This window comes from Littorina saxatilis, linkage group LG4 (genome assembly GCF_037325665.1).
Source record: "Littorina saxatilis isolate snail1 linkage group LG4, US_GU_Lsax_2.0, whole genome shotgun sequence".
NCBI lineage: Eukaryota > Metazoa > Mollusca > Gastropoda > Littorinimorpha > Littorinidae > Littorina > Littorina saxatilis.
Window position 1 is genome coordinate 18,459,218 of NC_090248.1, and position 26,299 is coordinate 18,485,516.

Genomic DNA, 26,299 nt, shown 5'->3' on the forward strand with positions numbered 1-26,299 from the left:
CAGCACGTCCATACTTCTTCGTGCATGTGTTGTGTCATTCCGCCATTGTGCAGTTGCTATTTTCCTTTTTATAAAGTTATAAATGTCCGACAATTTAAGACTGACACTCCGTTAGTGGCAGTCACACGCTAACACAAAACACTTCAAGTCAAGTATTATCATTGTAGTAGCAATACATAACACACATAACTCATAACAGTTCACACCAAAATAGATTCTCAGGCATAAAATTGACACAAGCAGTAACAAAAACAAAATGTCACACGTTGTGAGAATGAACATCGCAGACACATAAAACAACAAATTGAATATAATGCCCACACAAAAAGTGTTACAATGGTATATCGAAGCGGCTACTGTGATGCGCTTTCATGTTATGCAAGTGTGCCGAGTTAACGTACACCATCAAAACAATTAAATCTTTTGTACACATGAATTCAAGCATAATGCCTAAAACATCACAAAGTGCAATACGTTTTTGATGGAATCTTTATTTACATCTATTATATCATTCTGTTGATGGCGGAACGCGACATCATCTTTTCTATGGCAATGAAGACGTGTAAAGTCAAACTGAAAGGTACCGCCCTTCCAATACAAAGACCATCTTTGTAAATCACCACAGATCTGTCTTGACTTTCACATAAGAGCATCCTTCTCAAAACGTAGACGCGCAAAACAATCTCGGCCTGGTTGCTTTCCGTGCAGTGGGACTATTTCTGGAATCAATTCACCAACTGACATTAGTTTCAAGCCAATACATGCACAACCTGGCGGTGACCTAACGAATAATATTCTACAGCGGATATAACGAAGTCACTCCAACAAACTTTTTTCCCAAAAATTATTTATCAGTACCTCGGGAGACATGCAGATGAAGTGAAAGAATTGTTACGTGACGTCTTCTCGAACTTTGTTTCCCCTTTGACATGAGACATTTCACTTTGGAAGAGAGGGCCAAGAAGAGACAACGCTATGTGTCCAGGTGGAAGGGTGCTGTTATCCCCCGTAAAGCCTGGACACAGCTGTGGTGGTGTACAACATCGTTCACAGTACAGTTTCTTGACCAGCCAGCAATGAGGGCAATGTAACATAGTTGTTCATGAAAGTGACGTTCACACTAAATGGTGTGCCAACAGGAAACGACACAAGTGGGGTATTTGCCCCAAAAATGATGCGTATTGAGCAGTTGATAGTTAAAACAATTTAAGAGATCAGTAATGGGAATAGACACGCAAATAAACAAACAACACACAAAGTCAAAATATTACAGGACACAATACAGTTTCAAAGATTCATTGGTCTGTTTCTCGTCAACAACTGGAACTGAAATGTTTGCACCTGGGACTATATCTACCTGCTCATTTATTACAGGATAAAAATGCCGAGAGTTAAGAAGACACGTTTTTTGTTGCAGCAAAATACATTTCTCAACATACTGTTCAAATCAACGCTCTTACACGTTAGACAAAATGACATAACAATTGGCAGTATATCTAGTATATCTTCGTGTGCTAAAGATATTCAAATGAGAGTTTGCCCAACGAACCGTTTCTTGTATAATTAATCAACTGTAGATAAGCAGTTTACTGCAAGTTTATTTCTGAATTTTGAAGAGAGTACATGAGGGAAAATGCAAATAATATTTATATTATTCTGAATGATAAAAACAAAAGGAATTCGTATGTTGATGTCCTTTGCAGAAAAGTATTGCCGTTTGTTAACCAACTTCCGAATGAAAGTTCACTTTTTATGCAACAGATACTATCTTTAAGTTTTTATTTACATGAAGAAGAAAAAATACATCTAGGTGACCAACCCAAAAAATCAAACAGATGAATGTATTTTTGAAAATAGTTTAAAAAACTTGGTCAAACTCGTTGTTACCGTCAGAATATTATATTATTATAACATCATATATTCTGGTGTCAGCAAGAAACTCTAACAAGAAGGTCACATCGTGTTTATATCACAAAACAGCACACCACATGCATATTTTAGCAGTGTTCGCATCAACTGCACCTTTTTGATATTGTACCACTTTTTATGTAATAATACTAATAGTGGGATAATGGCACAACACACCAGCAGACATTATATTTGCAGGTTTTCGTTTATTGTATAAACAGTGAACTCTTTCCCTAACGAGAGTTTGTGTTCGCTAAAAATTATTTGGTATTTTACAGCATTTTGTATGAATACACCAGAATGATAACATAACATACCAGCAGATATTCTGTTTGTGTATTGAATATACAGTAGAATCTTAACCGTAAATGGTTTGACCACACATTTGTGTGTGGTACTTCACTGTTTTCAATGAGTTGATTAGAGATAATTCCAGAATACAGCACAATACTTCTTCTTCTTCAGCGTTCCAGAATTTGTCTGGTTTCGTGTTAGCTCGTTTGCCCATTTGGGTTCCCCACACTATACTCTGAGAGCATAGTCAGCTTCACTCCGCTTTTGTTGAGTAGGCATGCTGGGTATTTTCATGTTTCCATAACCCACCGAACTCTGACATGGATTACAGGATCTTTTCCGTGCGCACTTGGTCTTGTGCTTGCGTGTACACACGAAGGGGGTTAATAAGTCACGAGCAGGTCTGCACATAAGTTGACCTGGGAGATCGGAAAGAAATACATATGTAGAGATTCCATTTGCAGTACTGTACTGTACTTTCCCGAAGCAGTGTTTAACCAGGTTAATATTTTATGGTACCATTTTGTGTGTGATCATATTGCTAGTCTTACAAAAATGATGGGTAATTCGGGTTATCTCATTGGATAGTCTCACATAGCCTTATTTTATCCATCGGACCCTATTTCTTCCGAAGTCCAGCGTTAGGGAAAATATTTACGACAACGACATGTGCGGAGTTATGGTTTATTAGTCACCGTGGATGAAGTACACGTATGTTTGTGTTGGTGTGCTTCTGTGGAAGCACATCAAGCGATACGATTTACTACCACCTGACGGTTCCTTGTGCAGAGTGGAATATTCTTGACAACATTATTTATTTTTATGTTTTCATTCTTATTTCTATTGTTTTGTTTATTAATAGATTTTGTTTGTTTGTTTGTTTGCTTAACGCCCAGCCGACCACGAAGGGCCATATCAGGGCGGTGCTGCTTTGACATATAACGTGCGCCACACACAAGACAGAAGTCGCAGCACAGGCTTCATGTCTCACCCAGTCACATTATTCTGACACCGGACCAACCAGTCCTAGTACTAACCCCATAATGCCAGACGCCCCGCGAAGCAGCCACTAGATTGCCAATTTTAAAGTCTTAGGTATGACCCGTCCGGGGTTCGAACCCACGACCTCCCGATCATGGGGCGGACGCCTTACCACTAGGCCAACCGTGCAGGTTTATTAATAGGTTGATGGATTGGTTTATTTATTGATTGATTAATTCATTGATAAATTCATTCATTCATTCATTCGTGTTTAAAAAAATCAAATAAAAAATGTATTGCTAAAATAATTTTGCAGTGTGACGCTGGCGTCAGTTACAAGCTCTGTTCAGCAAAAATGTCCACTTTGAAAAGAATATAACGAGGTACGGTCGTAGATTTTTGCTCTGCGTCTAAGTTCCTGGTGGGTTCTATGGTTATTTTTAATTACATTTTGGGCACGAAAAGGAACTTGAAGGCCAACGCATTATTAAACGTGTTGGTTATATCGTTATATCGTTGGATCAAAGTTAAAAACATGAAAGTATGAATCTTTGCAAACTGGTATTTGGAAAAGAAGAATGGATCAATCAGTATAAATTAGATAAGTATCAATCAGAAGGGAAGCCTGCACGGGTCAACAGATTGGTTGCGAAAACTTTGATATCAGAAATCATCAACGCCTGTTAAAAGAGTTCATTCCTAACAATTTGCGAATAAAAAAGGGACCACCCTGGATCTCAAAACAAAATAATAGTTGTAACCATATAACCATGAACAATAAAAAATCTTTTGTGATCTTTCTTTCTTTATTTGGTGTTTAACGTCGTTTTCAACCGTTCAAGGTTATATCGCGACGGATCTTTTGTGATGATACTTATACTAAGTCAGTGTTCAGTCAAGAATGATCTCGCAGAAAAGCACCTGGGTATAGGCTTAAAGTTTGGTCACAACATCAGCAGGTACAAACTTATAATTCAACAATTGAAATAAAAGAAGAGCTCAAAGCTAGAACTACATCACTACACTATAGCTGACCAGGCTATATGCAGACGTTTATGTTGAATATATTCTTCTTGTCCTTCAAGTCACACCAGTTTACAATAAATAAATAAATTAAAATAAAATAAAAGCGTAATCACATGTCTACCATCGACAACAGGATGATGCCACTATGTGTTTTTCGCGACATTTTATCGAGTCACAGGATCACACATAGGTACAATTTGATTGAATTCTCTTTGTAATGCATTTCGCCCACCCCTACAAATCACATTTTGAGTGGAGATGTTGAAGATCAAAAACACAACTAATATGAGCAACAATTAATTTTAAACACACAATTTTAAAAAGACCAGAGAATTGGGCCACTTGAAAACAGATCAACATACGTTTCAGATCAGGTGAGGTATATGAACATAGTACACATGTTGAAGAAAGCCTGTAAATGATGAATCAGAGCTGGGGAACGACACCGAACGATGCCTTCCTTCACGTGTAAACCATGGTGTAAATCATCAAACATATGTCCGGGGTGAAAACATCATTATGCTTGGACACATAGACCAAACATCATTATGCTTGGACACATAGACCAAACATCATTATGCTTGGACACATAGACCAAACATCTACAGCCTGGTTGCTTCCTGGGCAGAGTATTTTGTTTCTGAATTGATTTGTAACTGTCACATGCGACCGGTCTGCGGCATAAATAGATCCCTGCGCCTTGAGTCCGAGTCTGGAGATACGCGCGCGATATAAGACTTCATATAAATTAAAGGCATGCTTCTCGCAAAAACATGATCACAGATCTGGCCAGGCCTTCATGTGGGATAAGACGATATCCCTCCACTTTGTCACATTTCCTGGATGCTTGCGTTGGTGAGTTTGAATGTGTAGATGAATTTATCTCTTTTACGAAATTAATTCGTCAAAAAATGTCCACCGTGTACAGAGAGAACCCAGGCTGTTCATTTTAATTTTGGAATGTGACCCCCAAGCACAGGGCTGGTCTTATCCCACGTAAAAGCCTGGCTAGATCTGTGATGGTGAGCTGAACTGTTTTCACGGCAAGGAGTGTGCCTTTGACTCTGAAGGAAAACAAAACGCTACACAGGGAGCAGACAGGCTGTTGCGTTATATCAAAAAGCGAAAATATGTTCTATCATGCAATACGAAGCGAGGTAAGGTCATTTCAAACAGGTGTGTGAGGTTCCTCATTGGCATTTGGGCTGCTTTTTCCCTCGGGAAAGCGAGCATCATTTCAACTCCGGACAAGTTTGTGGCGCTTTGCATGATGGTTTACATTATGGTTTACACGAGAATGGAAGTGTAAGGTTTAAGACTCCGACTGGTTATGGCACACAGGAAATACTGAGGAAAAGAAAAAAAAAGGCCTCTCCTTCTTTCAGCAGGCACATAACAACCAACATTTTCAATAAGAAATCCGAAACAGATAGACTGCTAAAAATGTAAGTCAAAAATCACAATCAACAATGGTCAATTAATCCAACGTTTTATCATTGACAAATCGACACGTTCATTAAAACTTCGATCTACTGGTCGTTGAAGTGTACTGGTCGACAAATTAAATGAACAGAAAATGAGGAATTAATTCGCTGTTAGGCATAGCGCTTTTCTCAATGTTGTTCTTTTTTATCATTATTGTTTGTCTGTACGTCTGTTTCAAAGACCACTTGGTCGAAGTTGTATTGGTGGTCGTCTACATTTTTGCTTTTTTTCAATAATCTTATGGTTAGATTTCGCTAAAAAGTTATGTCAGATGATGAATGAACCATGGGGAAAAAAGTTATAGAAAAAAATATGTATGCAAATTTATTTTTTATTTTGGGGTAGCGTGACTCACGCTTCCAATATTTTGCTGATAACATGTGCTTTGCCTAAAAATACTAACCAATCAAATTCATGTCACTATGTTTATAGCCACGCCCAAACAAGTGCAGCAACAGTTTGACACTGGAGCGCTGTCCACGCTTTTTTTTAAACGCACGAAATGCACGGGATTTGAGAGGAGTTTTGCGCTTGGCATTTTCCAAATAAGGATATCCTACTATGAGTACTACGCTGGAATACTACAATGAATTTTCAAACGACTACACTGGCTTCGTCTTTCCTGATCAAAAGGGGGTGTATTGTTGATAATTGTAGATAATAGACTCTGCATTTTAATGGTTAAATGGCGATTTCGGTATAAAAATGTAGACAAGGACCTTTAAGGTAACATTTTTACAAACTCTGGGTAAAGACACGTGGTTTTTTTGGTCGGACTGCAGATGCTCCTCATTAGTAATCTGATGTCTTCAGCATGTGGGTAATGGGCGGGGGGAAGGTTCCCACTGTACAACTGCATGATATTTCAAATTCATAAACATCTCTCAGGTAGTGCATTTCAGCATTCATTCTTCTTTGAGGCATCATCATTTTTTCCAACTCCTGCCAACCTTATGCCAGCATTTACTATACCACACAACTAAGGCACCTATACTCTCTCACCGAGGCTTGGATTCAAGGCAGTTTTGCTGTCATCAAACGCAAGTACTCATGAGGTTTGCTTTTAAAAAAATGTGACTTAAGCTTTGTCTTACGATGGAACCTTTCATGTGAGGTACCCTCCGACGCGAGGACACTTTCTATCTAAAACAGTGGTTATTCTCCAAAGCTGTGTTCTTGTGGAAACCATGTTACGAAGGTAATATCTATTTATTTAACTGAGACATTTTAACCATACAAATTGAATTCATTTCAAAGTACATCACTCGCGTAACATGGAAACCAGAGAATGTTACATGGTTTTAAACAGTAACAATTAGAAAAAAAACGAAATGGATACTATTTTTGTGTGGAATGTATGTATCATTATCTAACTCGAGTATCAATAAAAAATTAAACAAGTCGCGTAAGGCGAAAATATAACATTTAGTCAAGTAGCTGTCGAACTCACAGAATGAAACTGAACGCAATGCAACGCAGCAATACTCGTAGCATCGTCAGTCCACCGCTCATGGCAAAGGCAGTGAAATTGACAAGAAGAGCGGGGTAGTACTTGCGCTGAGAAGGATAGCACGCTTTTCTGTACCTCTCTTTGTTTTAACTTTCTGAGCGTGTTTTTAATCTAAACATATCATATCTATATGTTTTTGGAATCAGGAACCGACAAGGAATAAGATGAAAGTGTTTTTAAATTGATTTCGAAAATTTAATTTTGATAATAATTTTTATATTTTTAATTTTCAGAGCTTGTTTTTAATCCAAATACAACATATTTATATGTTTTTGGAATCAAAAAATGATGGAGAATAAGATGAACGTAAATTGGGATCGTTTTATAAAATAATTTTTTTTTTACAATTTTCAGATTTTTAATGACCAAAGTCATTAATTAATTTTTAAGCCACTAAGCTGAAATGCAATACCGAAGTCCGCGCTTCGTCGAAGATTACTTGACCAAAATTTCAACCAATTTGGTTGAAAAATGAGAGCGTGACAGTGCCGCCTCAACTTTCATGAAAAGCCGGATATGACGTCATCAGACATTTATCAAAAAAATGAAAAAAACGTCTGAGGATATCATACCCAGGAACTCTCATGTCAAATTTCATAAAGATCGGTCCAGTAGTTTAGTCTGAATCGCTCTACACACACACACACACAGACAGACAGACAGACAGACAGACAGACAGACAGACAGACACACACACACACACACACACACATACACCACGACCCTCGTCTCGATTCCCCCCTCTACGTTAAAACATTTAGTCAAAACTTGACTAAATGTAAAAAGTAAAGAGAATACATTCTAGTCGCCATTTAATATACGTTATAATCACTTAAAGGACTGAGAATGCATGTACCCAGCTCTGGAGAATAACATAATCTGTCATAAAAGGCCACCTGGATTATAGGGACACTTTTGGGTGTCCTTTCATTGCAGGAACTATTCCTGTAACTCGTAGCACAGCTTGTCTGTATTTCCTAGATTTGTGTAAAACTGCTCCCTCCTTTCATTCATGTAAAATCCCAATAAAAAAATTATGATTAAAAATGCAGATACATATTTTGTTGAATGCACAGGTAGAATCCTTTTTCGTAAAATCCTTTCAAAACTGAGACTAATTACCAAAGACTAACTGGAAATAATTACAAAAAACTGGCTTAAGTGTTAAAATCATTCAAAAATAACAAATAATAAAATTGATTTCAGGGTTATACAATCCTTTAAAAGTAGAATCACGTCACAGGGTTAAATTCATTCATAGGTAACGTAAGACCACAGTGTTAAAATCATCTGAAAGTAAATTCTTTTTGAGTTGAAGTCTCTTAAGGATAATGAAGGTAACATCAATGCTTATCGTATAGTAGAGACATACGCTCAGTTAAAAACATATCACAAAATAGAACAAAAGTACATACCGGTGTTGACAGAATACATTTCCTTCGTGTGTTCTTGCGTTAGATCAAATGGAATGGAATCATTATGATTAAACTTACACATTTAAAAAAAAAAAACACGTCTCTGTCCCTACCATCATGAATTAAACAAACCATTCAAAACCATAGCACGTTTGTTAAATATAGAATATACGAAACTTTGAGGATGAAAGTTGCTTGTTCATTCTATTGCTCTCGGGTCTTACGAGATTGGTTTCCCATAACTCTCACTTACCTGGAGGTGCTTCTCACGCCAAAAATAAGTATATAGTAAAAATGGCCTTAGCTAGTACATGAACGCCGTGGATATCCTGAATTTAACAACAGTAGCAGTACGTACGTATATCTTGATATTTCTGGCAGTGAAAGAATATATGTCACCAACTACCTCCATTTTTCTTCCTTGCTATAGGCATGTAAAAACATGTGATTTTTGTTTGCTTCAGGATTCAAATTTTCCTTTTTTTTTCTTTTTAAGATCTTATAGCTAAAGAAAGTTTCAGAGCGACAAGAGAGTATGCAGTCATAGACAAGATAGACAGACTGACAGCTGCACATGCGTTATATGTTTGTTTATTTGTGGTCTTGTTCGTTTGTTATAGACAAGCTAGTATTGATGAACAAATGTACATGCATGATATGTTCGTTTGTTCTTTTTTGCAGGATTTTTTCTAATTTTGTTTGTTTCGATGACGTGTGGTTCATGCATGTTTGCAAATGTTCAAATTGTTAAGTGAAGTTCAAATTGTCAAGTGAAGTTCAAATTGTCAAGTGAAGTTCAAATTGTCATATGAAGTTCGAATTTTCAAATGAAGATCTATTAAGAACCCCTCTGCTACAATGCCATGTAAGCTGAGTCGCCATGCTACTGTTTAGATATATAACAAATAGATTTTCTTTACTACAATTCGTTTCTCTATTTACTCATGCACACAAAAAACACGTAGCTAACAACATCAAACCCAACCCCCCGCCCCAAACAAACACGCGCACACACAAAACACACACGAACAACAAACGCCGAGTATTCTGTTGTGTGGAATTGTTGAACACATACACAACTCTCTCTCTCTCTCTCTCTCTCTCTCTCTCTCTCTCTCTCTCTCTCTCTCTCTCTCTCTCTCTCTCTCTCTCTCTCTCTCTCTCTCTCTCTCTCTCTCTCTCTCTCTCTCTCTCTCTCTCTCTCTCTCTCTCTCTCTCTCTCTCTCTCTCTCTCTCTCTACTCAGTTTCCAGTAACTTAAACTGAACCGCAAGGTACAGCATAAATCAGACTGAATGTCACAGCAACATAAATAAAAGCCTTTAAAAGTGTTCATTAGCATCAGGTAAGTAGTTATTCGTTGGTTATGGGTACTTGCTGGCTTTAAAGATTCCATCATTCTCGTGAAAAAATCACGTCAGCCACCATAGATTTCTCCAGGCTTTTACAAAACTTGATAAGAACACCTTCCAGTAGGACATCTACAGTCGAATCCGTCAATGGCGACCACAGGTCCCTTTGGTGGTCGTTATAGAAAGGTGAATCATATAATATATAGAAATGAACACGTCAGCGATCCTTTGGGTTGATCGTAATGGGCATGAAGTCGTTGTCGAAAGGTGGTTCCCAGGCAAATTAACAACATTACTTCTAAAAAATAAAAATAAATAAAAAATAAATTGCTTCTTTCTGTGTAAACTGAGAACTGTTGGCTGAATTAATGTTGTAGCTGCAGAACTGCATGCCAACCCTTGTGAAACCTCAAGTGTAGCGATTTCAATTTTTGGGGAGTTTTCAGCATAGCAAATGGTGTTGTAGTGTAGCATTGTCTGAAATGTATTCGGACCACAAAACGGAGTGAGAATCAGAAATGAGTACCAGGACTCACACGAAAGAGTAAACTGATGCATGCTTGTGATTATTTGTTGGAGCACAGCAGCTCTAAGCTTGGCGTAAAGGCTAGCAATTTGTCTGAACACGTAGCATGCTACGCTGAAACCGTAATAGTTGGTAGCTCTGCATGTGCCAAAGTGGAAGGATGCTCTCATTCCGTATAAAAGCTTGGACAGATCTGTGTTGGCTGACAGGATTGGTTACCTTCCTTCTCACGAAAACAGTGCAGCACATCATCTCAGCTAGATCTAACAAGGCTTTTACATGGGACAAAACCATCTCTCCACAAGGGCACATACCAACAATCAGTACCCCAGCTGCTTGTTTAGGTGAGTTGGAGGTTTTTTTATGAACACTAATTTCTTATAAAGTCACTATAGTGGCTTTTATACTGTACAAATTATTTCATAAAAAATGCCCACTGTTCACAAAGAGCACATATTTTATGCTGTTCATTTTTGGCACATGACCAAGAGGAGGGATGGTCTTATCCCATGTAAAAGCCTGGCCAGATCTGAGATAATGAGGCGCACAGTTTTGCTAAGAAGGAGTGTGCCTTTAACATAACTTCAAGTCAATCGCCCAGACTGCTTGGAACCATCCACCAACTGGGACTTACTCTCACAAAGTTACAGCTTTTGTCCGTACACCTTACAGTCCACATCGTTTTCATCATAATGTCACATTTCTCAACATACCCGCAAGTAACATTGATGGCAAACTAATATCAACAAAGGTTTCAATACAAACACGGAGTATGTAGGCATTTAGAATAACAAGCACATTCGAAGTACAGGGCTTGTCCGTCAAAGATCTTCTCTACATGAACATACATGTTGTGGTCACAAAGACATTCATACAATGTAACACTTTACAGATTCAATTCAAAGCACGTGTTAAAATCAACAATAATGTCATGGAAACAATAACTGTAAGACAGGTAAGAGCGTAACATTCTTCGATTTTGAGACAAAGAAACGACATCGAACAATGACATATACACTTCTGGATTTCCATCGTTTGTGTCACTTCTAAATGCTTCTGTTCATACATTGGACGGCAAAACAAATTACAAAATAATTGCACAACTACAGATTGTCACTTCTCACTAATAGCAAGATACGTCACACCACGTCACTAAAGGCATGTAACTCTGTGAGGAGCTGGGAATCACATGACAATACGTATGAAACTATGCACAGTTCATGTTTGTCATAAGAATATCAACTCCATGAACTTTCACAACAATGTGACGTCTACCATGTTTGTTAATTTTCACAAGAATGTGAGCGCAAGCTTATGTTTTTCATAAGAATCTCATGTCAAACTCATATTTTCATAAGAATGTTATATCAAGATTATGTTTTGTCATAAGAATGTGACCTCAAACTCAGGTTTTTTTCTAAGAATCTCACATCAAGCTCCGACACCAAGCTTATCTTACGTTTTTCATCAGGATCCGAGGTCAGATTTTCTGACCTTGTTTAACACTACCAGTAAGATAAGACAAACAGATTTTGCCTCGTAAGTTTGTGCAATTGTCAAAAATGTGGAGAGGAAACTCAGCGAGAGGAAGAGGGGGGAGGGAGGGGAGTGGGGGGTGGGAGGGGGGGCAGTGGATAAAAAGGTTCAGTCAGGAGGGGAAGAATGAAACAACAGTTAGTTAGGAAGAGAAATAATTTAGGTGTATGTGTGCGAGTGTTTGTGGGATTGTTTTGGGGAGAAAAAAAGAACAACATGCCACGAAACAAGGCTAAAACCTGGTGGGGAGGGATATTGAGCAACATGTCACAAAACCACACTAACATCTCACTACAGCACAGTGAACCTCGGAACAATTAACGACCACCAAGATGCTTTCATGCAGTCATCAACAATTTGCCCTGGGGGACCAGCGTGACTCTCCTGCGCTATTCACCTTCATAAGCTCAGCGTCTATCACGCAGCTGTCATTTTCATCTGCCTCGACAAGATCAGGAGGTGTGAAGGAGATTATCTGTGAAACCGACAAGGAAGTACTTTGTAACATTGGGTCGGTCTCTGCGTGGCTGTCCAGTTCCATGCACTTATCCCCACCCGTCACCCCGGGGCTACTGTTGCCCTCCGAGCTGTGGTTGGAATAGCGGATGACCTCCATGGTTGAGGAGGAGAAGCCGCTGTCGGTACGACGAGGACGATCACCCCACCCTACCGAGCTGTAGTGGTGTTCGTGTTCTGTCTGGTCCGAGTCGGACTCGTCCTGCACTGGGTTGTTCGGCTCCACCCCGTTAAGGTCCACGTAGTAGTGATTGTGGGTGGTGAGGCCGTACATATGTGAAACCGCAGGTAAGAGTTCACGAGCCTGGTGACAGCTGGCCCAGTCGCGGGTGGAGAAAAAACTGTGGTGACAGCCGCTGAGTTTGGACAGCAGCGGGGCGGGGGAGGTCAGTGTGCCGAACTTGCTGACCCAATGGCGCTGCAGGGTGCGCATGTTGATCTGCTGGTTCACATACTTCTCGTCCTCCGGGTCTGAGGGGAAGCAGCCCGAGAGTATGAACACGGGGTTCCTCCCTTTCCCCCGTCCCTTCTTCAGAGCGTCTGCGCTCGTCAATCTGTGGATCATTTGCGCGTACTTTCTGGCTAGGGGGTGGGGGTGGGCGACCTCCTCGCCGCACTGACCTTGACCCTCGTTGTTGCGCAGCATGTGCATAAGCTGGGGAGAAATGTAGACAATGACCCGACGCTCGGAGCAGGCGTTCTCCAGCCACTGATCTTGGTTCTGCTGGTGCCTCATCTCGTTGGCGTCCTTGGGATCCACGTTCAGGTACTTTTTCAGGAAGGCCATGTGCTTCTGAACAACCTGTTGGAAGGGTTCGTTCTCCACCACATACATCTGAAGCACTTCTGTGGAACCAAACAACACTTGTACAGTTGCTTGCAATTTCAGACATGACATCATGAAATTATTCAAAAGCCTTCCAAGCCTTAAAAAGTACTCAAAAAGATTCAGAAGCACTGAATGAACAAATGAATAAACTTTATCCTGTGTTGATCTCATTGATAATATACAATGTACAATGTACAATCACATGTGTAATATGAACGCACATTTTTACGCCCTTCAACATTTGTGAAGAAAAAAATTATGCAAAAACGCCGGAAATCTCGTGCATGCATTTTGCACATCATAGTCAATGAGAACCGCACAGGAAGAAAGTCAATGCTTCGTATTGACTTGGGTGCAGGGAGATACACAGAGCTCTCACTTACTTTTGTTTGAATGTTGAGAGCGCTTACTTCCCTTTGATATTGGATCTTGAGATTATCATTGAAACATTGCTCCCTGATACAGGTTCACATTTTCATTATTTCTTGGGCAATCCACCTTTGAACCAGAGAAGATCCCTAAAAAGTGTACAGTGATGTATTACAAGACGCATGCTTACTTATGGGTTGTCCCACCAGCGAAGATTGTGGCAAACAGCATCTCAGGAATTTTATCTTGTGCAAATACCCTGCAACAGATTTTAAAAAAAGAAAAAAGTATATACTGCTGTGGAACTCCCTAAATTGCATTGAATTAATCACAGTGCCTATAAAGTTGCAACAAAGAAGAGTGAAATTTTTGATATACATCAGAAAACAATACATTTTCCTCCCTTATGAATCTGAGGTTATAGTTACAGTGGAACCTGTCAATAACAACCACCCAAGGCACCGACCAGAAGTGGTTGTTAAAGACAGATGGTAGCTATGGAAAGGTGAAGGTTATAGTTACAGTGGAACCTGTCAATAACAACCACCCAAGGCACCGACCAGAAGTGGTTGTTAAAGACCGATGGTAGCTGTGGAAAGGTGAAGGTTATAGTTACAGTGGAACCTGTCAATAACAACCACCCAAGGCACCGACCAGAAGTGGTTGTTAAAGACAGATGGTAGCTGTGGAAAGGTGAAGGTTATAGTTACAGTGGAACCTGTCAATAACAACCACCCAAGGCACCGACCAGAAGTGGTTGTTAAAGACAGATGGTAGCTATGGAAAGGTGAATTTTATTGGGAAAAAACACGTTGGGAATCCTTTTGTGTGGTCGTTGTGGGTAAGTGGTCGTTATCGAGAGGCGGTCACTACGGCAGGTTCAACTGTACTAACCTTTTTTGCAGAGACAGACGATGCCGACAACAGCAATGAGGAGGACCAGCAAGAGAGCCACCAGAACCTCTGTTATCCCACTGGCATCCACATGGTCTGCTTCTTTGGGGGGATCTGGAACAGCCATTTGCCGTGAAGGTGAGTACATGATCATTGCTGAAATGGCCTCCCGTGCATCGCAGATCGCAAGAGTATCATGTTATATACGTTGTACCTGTAGGCGACCAGGTACAGTGTCATGACAAGACAACCTTGGGGAAATCCGAAAGTGTCCTTACATTGCAGATGGAAGTTATATTTTTTAAAAGATAACAGACGAAGGTACAACAGGTGTCTTTCGCTGGAAGATTACCTTAGGGTCTCTGAGAGGCCTCACATCACAGGTACCACTGCAACCGCCAACACATTGAAATAAATGATAATTAATAAATAGCCTTTTGTGCATCGCAGATAGCAGAGTACTTTGTAGTCAGCTACATGACACCTGATACATTGCCTGCGAGAGATCAGATACCACCAACATATTGAGAGAAAACTCCAAATCAATGAACTATGCATCGCAAATATATTACAGTTCTTTGTAGTCAGTACAAGTGTGTAACTCCCCTTCCCAACCTGCCAACGACGAACCTTGGAACATTGAACACGTCCTTACCAAGTGTGTGGACGTTCAAGAGATTTGTAACAAACACTACGTGCAGAAACTCTGAACAAAGAGTTTAACTTTTTAAAGGACATCAAGATTTTTTAAAAGATTTGAAGTACAAAATGTGAAAGTTATGAAGTTTTGGAACCATCTTTTTTAGTGATAGCCTGATTGTAAATAGTTGAAACCATGGTGTAGGTATGTCACAAAGTGCGCGCGTAGCTCAATTTTTGACGTCATTGAAAATGGCCCCCCATTTTCTGATCACTCACACTGGCTCAGTTTTGGGGTCCTCTTTTCTATTCTTGTCCAAATTTACATCACATGGGCACCCTGTCGATGATGTAGAGCACATTCTTGACTTTAAGATTGAGAAAGATGGCGAGTCCAACACTGTCGAGCTCGCCGGCCAGAATATCGGGCGAAGAAGACACACAAGAGGTACTTTTATAAAACAATTTATAGCCTTTGAACTCTTATGAGACCCCTCTGAACAGTTAGTTTGACCATTTTTCTGCTGTTTCCCAAAGTTTCAAGTCGATAAAGCGATGCGAAGTACCTTTTAACGGATGCGCCGCTTTGCGCCCGGATTGTCACTCATGTTGTATTCACATCCAACATGGCGGTCGGTAAAGTTCGTCTGCTCTCAGTTTCATACTAACTTACAAAAAAAATTTAAAAAAAATTATTTTTATTTTTTATAGTTGTTTAATAGAGCTCTGAACCTTTCTTTTGATACCAAATTGAACAATATTGATATAAACAAATGTGTGAGTTACAGTTAATTTTTGCTGAAAAATGTCAAAAATGGTTTCAATTTATCCTCTTTGCCTCTATTACGAATTTTATTACTTTAAAAATTCATAACTCGGGTTACACTTATCCAATCTCAAAGTTATATATACCATTGGAATGCTGATTTTCTGCTCTTTCAAGTGATATAGATCAAAATGTTAAATGAAGATTTTGAATTTTTTTGTAACATACCTACATTGTGCTTACCATGTGAACTGAAAAAGGAAACAAACTAAGTTACTCGCCTTGGTCTCGAATAGCGATACCAGCTGAAGAGACGATAAAAAACGCTCGCGCTGGACCCGAGTACTCTTCAGACATTCACACACACACACACACACACACACACACTCTCTCTCCCTCACTCCTTCTCTCTCTCCCGCTCTCTCTCTCTCTCTCTCTCACACACACACACACACACACACTAGTACCACATCTCCATTCTAAAACACGTCACGTTCCAAATCAAAAGACGACATTCTATTTTCTTACGTCACAATTCTTGGTTTACGGTACCATTCGGCGGCTTTGCTACGAGTATGGCATAGTCTTGGTTTGCCGAGACCTTGCACCGTTCTATCAGACTGTCTGGCTGGCTGTTGCACCGCGAATTCCTCCCACCGCCAAGTCGTTTTTTTGTGGTTTATTTCGCATTTAGGTCCCAGCCCCGGCGAAACGTTGTTCAAGAACTTTTTTTTATTCAAGAATATTCTAGAATGTTCTAGAATTGTTCTACTGGCATTATTCTAGAATTTTTTGGCTTGTAGAATATTCTAGAATATCGAACAAAATTCAAGAACAGCAACAATGTTCTAGAATATTTTTTTTCAAGAATGATCTTATTCAAGAACATTCTTCAAAGTTCAAGAACTGTGATCCCTTATTTTTAAAACACTTTTAATTTAATTTTTTGTTCTCCACTTATAGTTTTGGTTGTGTTTGCTACACATTCGAATTATACTACAAAATAAAGCCAAACAAACACTTGGTTCATTCTTCAAATGTTATATTGTCACAAAGAAGTGAAATAGATGACAAGTCGATCTTGGGCTAACAATGTTCACAAGCAGAATGTGTCTTCAACATTTGTCATCACTTTTCTGAACTATTGGAACTGCATGGATGCGGATGCGGTACCGCTTCTCCAGGAAAGGTCACTGTCACCAGCATCCCTTGTTGGACGATTCCCTTGGCCATCTTCACTGTCAGTCTGTGGCAGAGCATGGTGGATTTGATTCAAAAGAAGGCTCAGTATCAGCTTGAAGCTTTGCAACATTGTGTCCTGTAAAGCCTGAAACACAATGCCTACAGTTTACAAAAAATCATTCATTCAAAAACTTGGAAAAAGGAACAAAAATGAAGAGTTAAATGTCCGCAGTTTGTTCTTTTTGGTATGTAAATATGGTATAGTATTGATGAAAACACATTTTCATCTGAAATAAGCCATTTTTCTCTGAGACGTTTTGCCCATTAATTGATTTAATTCATTCACTGGCTGATTAATTACTTCCACAGTTCGTTGACAGGACTCTTACCTTTTCCTCCAGTGATATTTTATTTATGATGTGCTTCATGGTACTTCCAGTGAGAATTCATCCAGATATCTTCTTCACCCCTCTTTCCTGGACCTAGTAAATAAGAAACAAAAAAAGGTTTTAACAAAGGATAAACTCAAACATCAGACATTCCAAAGATCATCATCATAACTAGAGTGAATGTGAACAGAAAACTTACAAACGTATTGCTTGTCATTAATGTCATTCAATCAATCAATCAAACCAATTTTGATGCAATGGTTAATGTTACCTTTTTACATAAAAGTACATAATTCTATCAATACACTTTCGGAATATTTGTTATAATCGTCATTGTTGTAAATACCCACAGGCATGTTTACAATTTGAAGCACTTTTTTCAATTTCATTTTCAGAAACCTGTTTTCAATTTTGACCAAACCAGTCAGTCTGCTAGCGGCAAATTTATACCAAATCTGTGAGTTCCAAACCTCAAACAAATTCAGCAGAAGTTACAGTCTATAATTTATACTTTGAAACCAACAGGTTTCGTTTATTCTGTCCAACAGTGCCAGCAGAACGCAAATCACGGCAGACTTTCTGTTTGTAAACAGACGACACAATGACACACTGACACAGAAAAGGCGGCCGTTAAACCCAACAATCAAATCACCACATGATTAAACAGTACTTTTGCTTAAAATGCAGTTAAGTTTAAAAAGTATACATCTGCCATTTCTCATGTGTCAGATCGAAGAAGAAACTTTTAAAATTGAAGGCTGGTTTCGATTTCACAGTCACACAGTGACACACACATGTTTACATCTGTACCACGTGTTGAATAAAACAAGCAAAAACAAAACATACTTACTGAGTTCATGGAAATGATGCATGGATCAATGTTGTTTTGCTGCAAAAGTGCTTCAACAAAGACAACAGAGAAAAGGTTTCTAGCTGCAGCAGTTCGTTCAAAAGAGTCCCCTTTCCTCATGGTGTACTTAAGAGCGTCGCCATTTTGCTTTTAAGGGAAGTAACTCCGGTGGACAAACTCTGGCACCGGAAGCTAAGAAACCAGGCGCCAAATTCTTCAGAAGCACGTTGTTAGAACTGAGAAAGATTTTGTAATCTCCATTTATCTGAAAAAATGGCATGCCACCGATTTGTCAACTTGTTAGGCATGAAGAAATGCTGTAATCTTCATCCCAAACAAGATTTTGAACTTGGAGGTGCCAGACACAAAAATGACAGATGAGTGAAACTGAAAGCACCATGGTTGAAACTAAGAGTAAGAGCAGCGATCTCACTTGAGTGGCAACAAGCTGTATCCTGATTTTCTCAGGAAAAACAAAGGTAGGTGTTTTATAAAAATTCTTTTATGTTTGATATTGTTACTGATCTAGGTTTAGGTGTTTGTTTGTTTTTTAGTTTTTTTTTAACAATAAATGCTTTCAGTTTCTCTCTTGTTTGCAAGATTTTAAGTGAAATCAGTTGAGTTAGACCTATAGTATAGGATTTGTTTATTTTGAACTATCATTTGTTTTGGTAGGATTGCATGACTTTTTACTCAAGCCCTTTCAAACCTATTCTTTTCTGAGTCTCTGTGTAACTGTAAGTGTAATTTGCACATGTATCATTCATTGATTGTAATACATGTGTCTGACAGTGATACTAATAGTCAAGTGTCAATCAGCAAGCCGGCACTAAATTGTTTTATTTTTTTCAAATAATTGTCTTCTGAGTATTAGCTAGTCAATTACAAGACTTTACAGGAGACTGAGTTTGGTCAGGAACATATATTTATACTTATAGAAATTCCTGCATGAACAAAGATGATTACTATTAGTATTATTTGTAAATAGTTCAGTATTTACCCCTTATTAGTAAATATATTCAAACTTGAGCATTTATAATAATGGTTCTAATTTGATCACTTCTCATTTTTACAGATGCTGCATCAAAAGGCAACAAGCTGCAAACCATTAACCCATCAACATCTTGTCAGAGAGTCCCATCAACATCTTGTCAGAGAGTGCAAGTCTTTTCAAGAGCTTGAAGAGGTGCTCAAGCCAGTCAAGGCCATGGGAATAGTGATGCAAGAAGAGATTTACTCAGGTAATTAAGTGAAGGCAATCAACATTTATTGATTTAAACCTTTGTCACAACAAAATTTGGGATAATTAAATGAAAGCACAAAACATGATGAATGAATTATTCCTAAACTGAAGAAAAAAATGGCTTGGAATCGCAACAAAAAGTCTCTTTGAAAATTAAATTAGTTAAATACTGTAATTTCTTTCATTCCTGGCCCGTTGCATGTCAGTTCCCAAAAACTCTCTGGATGGCATTTCTGGAAATGAAGCTAACTAAAGTTATCATTTAGTTGTTTCAATACTTTTATGAATGGTGACTTATTTGATAAAAACATTGACATGGCACACTTGATTTGACAAAATTCACAAAACATTTTTCGATTTTGTAACCATCATTTCTTGAACAGTTAATGTTCTCAGCATCCAGGCGACTGATACATACATTTGGTGTGGATAGAATCTGCATGAAGAATACTTCATAACTGTATTGTTTATTTTGTAGTCATTTTAAAACGGAACAAAATACATAGTAATAAAAGTATCCAGAACAGGAATTTTGCATTTGGACACCTTGACAGATTCCTGACCATATTATTGACTCTTTAAGCATGATGAAAAAAAGCACCACAAAGAAACATTTAGACTTTAAAAATTGTATTTTCATTACACTTTACAGGGCATCCGCAACCTGCAAAGCATCGGCTCCAGTATTCAGACTGCACCCGGTGTGACCAGTGGAAAGGTTCTTTGCCAAATGAATAACCATCACCGATTTATCATCCTTCGAGTAGTTAAATTACATGTGATAAAGTATTGAATGAAATCTTGTTTTGTCTGCTGTATCAAGTATTGATGGAGGAAAAAATCACTTTAAATATTCTTGTTCTGTTATTAGTCATTAGATAGTTGTACTATCATTCTGATTTGTATGAAGAATATATTCTTAATGGATTTATTCTTAAATGCCAGCACAGAATATTCCAAGATCATTCTGAAAATTGTGTTGAGAGTATACTAGAAGTAGAACTTCAACCTAGTTTTGAATATTCTAGAATACTTAAGACATGTTCAAGAATATACTTTAAGTTAACAGGATTCAAGAATATTCCAGAAAAATGTTAAGATTCAAGAATTCTCATTTAATCTTTAGGAATAATTCAAGAAACTTCTAGAATATAAATTCATGAATATTCCTGAACTTTTTTGAATTATTCTAGAATAGTGTTAAGAATATTCTAGAATAATGTTAGGAATATTCTAGAATAATGTTAGGATCATTCTAGAATATTGTTAGGAATATTCTAGAATATTGTCAGGAATATTCTAGAATAATGTTAGGAATATTCTTCAAGTAGGCAAGAATATTCTAGAATTATTCAAGTCCTTTTTCAAGAATATTCCTTACCAAAACATCGAAATATTCTAGTTAAAATTCAAGAATTCTCATTTAATCTTTATGAATAATTCAAGAAACTTCTAGAATATATATTCATGAATATTCATGAACGTTTCTTGAATGGTTCTAGAATTGTTCTTGACCGTTTCGCCGGGGAGGTAACATTATGAAGTTTTAATACGATCAATCGGACCTATTATCAAGTTAGTGTATCAACTTTTGAACGAACTGCGCCCAGTAGTTTCCCAGCAATAAGCTGTTAAGTCGAGACACACACACAGACAGACAATTAAAGTCTGCTGGACCCTTGTACTAGCGTACTCGGGGATAAAAAGTAATAACCAACCAAATCCCAACCTGCCCCCCAAAAAACACTAAACAAACTAAACACCAAAAAGAGGCAAAAAGCTCGGTTTTTGGTATGCAATAAAGACATCACACACCAGGAATGTGCCTTTATTGTCTCAAAATGCCTAGACAAGGCTTCCGTTTCAAATCAGAGCGACTGAAAAGTAACATGTCTACACCACCACCACTGCACAGAAAATGCACACAAGAGACTTGTTCCTAGATACAGATGGAAACAAGCTGCATTGTTTCATCCTATGGACATATACAATACTTTTTAAATAAAATGAATACTAGGGGACTAATCTAATCACATATTTACACGGATATTCACGTAGAAAAAAGAGAGAGAGAAAGAAAGAGAGACGGAGAGAGTTTGTGTGTGTGTGTGTGTGTGTGTGTGTGTGTGTGTGTGTGTGTGTGTGTGTGTGTTGATAATCAAGAATACAGAAATAAACGACACGGATACCTGAAATAGTTTCTTTTTTCCTCCTATCATTTCAAGACAGTCAAAGAGAAAGGTGGCCAGAAAGAGCGAGCAAAACGCGTTGCAGTCTCAATTTTTAGCAACCTGGCTTTTTCTCCTATGCAACCAAAATAAATCGAAAATTTTAATAATAAATTTTAATTTGATTATATACTTACCCAACTCACATAAAAGCAATTTACTTCAGTTTAGTGCTAGGATGCTGAATCGTCACCTTGGTAACAAGGGGAGGTAACCCTAAAAAAGAGCAACCTTGACCCCATAACAGTACGAAGTCACGCGTGACTTCCTGACCTTGCCGCCATCTTTGAATCATACGATCGAAAGCGACCAGAAAAACAACACCCTTCCTTTTTTTAGGAACCCCATAAAACCCTCAAAAGCGGGGCAGGTGGGAGGGTATCCACTATGTGAGTTGGGTAAGTATATAATCAAATTAAAATTTATTATTAAAATTTTCAATTAAATTACATTCTTATCCCAACTCACATAAAAGCAGATTGCTAATAAAGGCGGTGGGATGCTCAATCTAAGAGCTAGGCAAAAAATATGCCCTGCTGCAACCATTGCTGGAAGCGCATTAGAACCGTAACGCCGCGTGCTGGAAAAGCCACGCAGGTAAAGGTTGATAGAGAGCTCCTACGATATCCAGTAGACGAAGTCAAGGACCTCGGAATATCCTACTGATTTGAACACCAACGTAGATAAGACCCTGTCTACCCTTGTGATCAAAAACGATAAGAGTAGTTTTGCTTATGAACCTTTAAACCTCTTGTAAAGGACAGCAAGGAGCATAGTGAGATAACTGGTCAGATTCATAACAATGGATCGCCTATGGCGAGAATCTTATAAAGAGGAAAACTATAAAACCATCAGAGATGGCTGTCCCAGCTGTTGATGCCTAACTAAGAAGTCTGGGCGGAAACAGAGTGAGGTAGAGAGCCTCTATTGAAACCTACATAACACTGTAAGCCAAAGAGTGTGTGAATCTCGCTACCTCTGCGCGCTGCAGCTAGGAGAAAAGGAAGAACGTTTCACGTAAAGTTTATGAAGGCTAGCAGAATGCAGCAGTTCAAAACCTGTGAGGCATCGAAACTCCGAAACCAAAAGACCCAGACTTGTCCTGCTGTGGTCTTTTGTATTGAACCCTATCCAGTATATGGTCTCTCTGAGAAAGGAGACCTGTCATCTTATAATGCGAGCTAAACAAGTCACACTGACAAGATTAGGGAGAAGCATAGCCAAATTCACGTAAGGCCTAGAAATAGGCCCATGTTCTAACGAACCGTCTGGACAGAGCTCAAAAGAGAATAGTCCAAGATACAAAATACACACCCCCCCCCCCCCCCCTTTTTCTTCACCTTACTGCCTTATCTCAAAAGGCTAATGAGTGAGGAGCCTGAGGACCCGTTTGCGGGAGTGTGACAGAATGCCACTGATCCTTTCAAATAAAAGGATGAAGCTCTGATAGGAAATCAAGCCCAGAGAAGACAACCATTGTCCTCAATGGCTGCGGGAGTGGTGTCAGTGAGAGCAAAGTACCCATCTCCCTACACCATGGCTTGAAATAAAGAGGGCGAACTTCTGTTAACCGGAAATGAATGCCTCGCGGGAGCAAAGTGCCGCCGAATTTGAGTGTGAGTAAACAGCAGTACAATAGCTGAAGCCATAAGGCCACAGCTTGGAAGTTAGAAAGAATGCCTGAAAGGCCCATATTCAAAACGGTCACCCGTCCCGGTAGCAACCGAGACCGATGACGCTTAAAACCTCGGTGGTCAGAACGAGACCGAGTTGCGGCCTTTGCTGAAAAACGATAAAGAATAAGCCGAGGATGCAAAGATGAGGGTAAACTTTCCCTATTGCCAAATCAGGAGTGAAACGTAGGGAGTATTGAAAACCTGATTGCATGCTAGTACTAAGTTAGCCCAGCCCGCAATTGGGAAAGACACGCGAGGGTATCAGTAACCCGATCCGCTCTCAGACTAAGCTCCCATCCCGAAAGAGGGGTGCGTGAGCGTCTTTAAATTTCCAGTTTCCCGATGACCGTAACGTTAGAGGCATTACACGAAGTTAGTTCAAAAAACCTTGAGAAAATAATCTCAAAGTAAGAGAACTGGATAGAATACGGCTTCCGTATAAAACCAAGGTTTTAAAACCAAGTGCTAGAAACCTAAAGTTGGGAAAAAATCACTGAGGGGAAGGTAAGTTGTACCCTCCCTCTGCCCTTTGAGCGAAATAGGCTCAGCCTAAATTGACGCTTAGAAAAGCGTGCAGAAAGACCTGAGAAAGTACCCAAAGCTGAATCCCTGAAATGGAAAACCAAGATTCAACCTTCAGATAAACAGAGGGGAAGGCGCGGTAAAACCGGACGCCTCTATACCATACTATGACACGTGTGACGTCACTTCGATGGCCTAGCCGAGAAGGCTAGAGAATCTAACAGGGCGAACAAATGCGTACCATTCTGCGATGTAGGAGAAAACTCCAAGCACATTGCAAATTTAAGAAAAATCCAGGGGCCGTCGCAGTGAAGGCTACAACGAGAGTGTAGCCTGTTAACTCGCGGGAGAAAAGCCCTGCAAGACGTAATGCCAAAGTAGAAACGCTGACCTCAAGGAATGTGATTCTATTCATTGCTGGCAAAACATAAACAACAACTCACTGTCTTTTGCGTGTGGGAGAAAAACAACCCCAATGCTAAAGACTTCTGTGCCAAACCTAAGTTTTAGCCACATGATGATGATTTAGTTCTTTCCGTAACCTCTTAGAAAGAAAAGCTGAAACTAAGGAATTTCTGCGAGTCCTTTGTGCTGCGCAGCGAAAGTCGCTGACAGAAGCCACTGCCTCAAGAGGTAGGCTCAGCCGGAAAAGTTCCGACTGAGAGGTTACGAACAGTGGCTCAGCGAGCCTAATAGAGATTTTGAGTCAGAATGTGAGTCAGAATGTGAGCCAGAAATTTGGACATGTTCTGGCGATTTGTCGGAACCCAAAGCTTATGACTCTAATGAGAAAGCGCGATTCCGTAAACCGTAAAAGCTGAGATTGTTTTAACAGCTTGCCTTGTTTTTCCGCCACTGAGGCGAAAAATTAGCGGCCTTAGCAGCTTCACCCGAGAAGGTGAAAAATAAGAGATATGCCGCACCATAGATGGGCGTACCTACCACAAAGCTGCCTAATGCAGAGGGTCTAACCCTAAGTGTGTTTGCTTAGCTTCGTTATCTTGCCTAATTTGAGGCAAAAAGTGGCAAGCTGAAGCAGTTCACAGCTTCTCCCAGAAGATGGGGAGGAATAATGCACCGTAGCATAAACGTGCGAACACTCCCCTGATGAGCCACAAAAGCAAAGAGCGGAGTAGATCCGCCTCTTACTTGTAACCTGAGCCAAGCGATGGCTGACCAGACAAGCAAACCTCTGTGAAAGGAAAAGATTAAAGTGACTCAAAGGTGACTTTAAATCTTAGATCCTAGAGGGAAAGGAGAACCTGCACGCGTGCACGGAATGTGCAAATAAAAGCGCTGGGAGGCTCCGCTGCTCAGTAGACTTTAGCCAAAGCGGCTAGAAGCGTCATAACCTCCATCTCCCGTGCGTCACGACGAAACTCGAAGTTGACAAGCGCAGAGAAGATAAAACGCGAGAAAAATCTTTGCAAAGTTTTCGAACTCGAAAAGATCATGTGCTTATTCCCTCAGAGCGAGAGAGAGAGGACTCAGTATAACGTACTGTTCTACTGTAGCCGTCTTCCCTAACAGAAAAGTGACATCTTTCTCTACCGCATCGCCACCAAACTTGAATGAGTCTAATGACAACGCGATAGATCTCGACAGAGATCTCTGCAACGTCTCAGAGAGAGACAATAACTCAAGCAAGCGTAAGCCAGTCTCCTCCAAAGACAAAAGAGAATTCTCCGTAAACGGGACTACTCGGTCTCTGCTGTATCTATCTTGCCCATAGACCAAATAGCCTGGACCGCCAACTCGTCACGTGACCCTTCGAGGTTACGACGCTCGACTTTCACAGGGGCGCTTAGCGTCCGGTTTGAAAGACAGTGAAAAGAAAGCACGCTCCAGTTATTTGTGACAATGGGAGGTGACAATGAACTGGATTTTCCAAAACTCCAAACTAAACTTAACAAAACTCATCGAAAAACATGTTCCATATGCACTTTAGCTGAGTTTATTTTAGCATTGTCAGAACTTACCTCGGCAACTTCGTCCATGTTTACAATCGACACCGGATATGACATCCCCCTGATTTCTGAAAGGCCAAGAAGAGCGGGGTAGTAGTTGCGCTGAGAAGGATAGCACGCTTTTCTGTACCTCTCTTCGTTCCTAAATGCGAGGGGCCGCTACCTCGTAATAGAGAGAAAGAGCGGAGAGAGAGCTA

General features: G+C 39.5%; 1 protein-coding gene and 1 long non-coding RNA gene across 2 annotated transcripts in view; both read right to left on the reverse strand.

The window, feature by feature from the left end:
- Positions 1-12,098: 12,098 nt before the first annotated feature.
- LOC138964153 (uncharacterized) overlaps positions 12,099-26,299 on the reverse strand; it is a 77,098-nt gene continuing 62,897 nt past the window's right edge. The window contains exons 9-11 of the mRNA XM_070336040.1: positions 14,641-14,754; positions 13,937-14,005; positions 12,099-13,394 (exon numbers count right to left, since the gene is read on the reverse strand). Of these exons, the coding sequence (XP_070192141.1) occupies positions 12,382-13,394; positions 13,937-14,005; positions 14,641-14,754 (1,196 nt within the window). The 3' untranslated portion in view covers positions 12,099-12,381. The remainder of the gene's footprint in view (positions 13,395-13,936; positions 14,006-14,640; positions 14,755-26,299) is intronic.
- LOC138964148 (uncharacterized) lies at positions 17,071-18,629 on the reverse strand. Its single transcript, XR_011455030.1, has 3 exons — positions 18,467-18,629; positions 17,617-17,709; positions 17,071-17,372 (listed from the first exon to the last, which is right to left on the reverse strand). It is a non-coding gene; the product is annotated as an uncharacterized lncRNA (long non-coding RNA).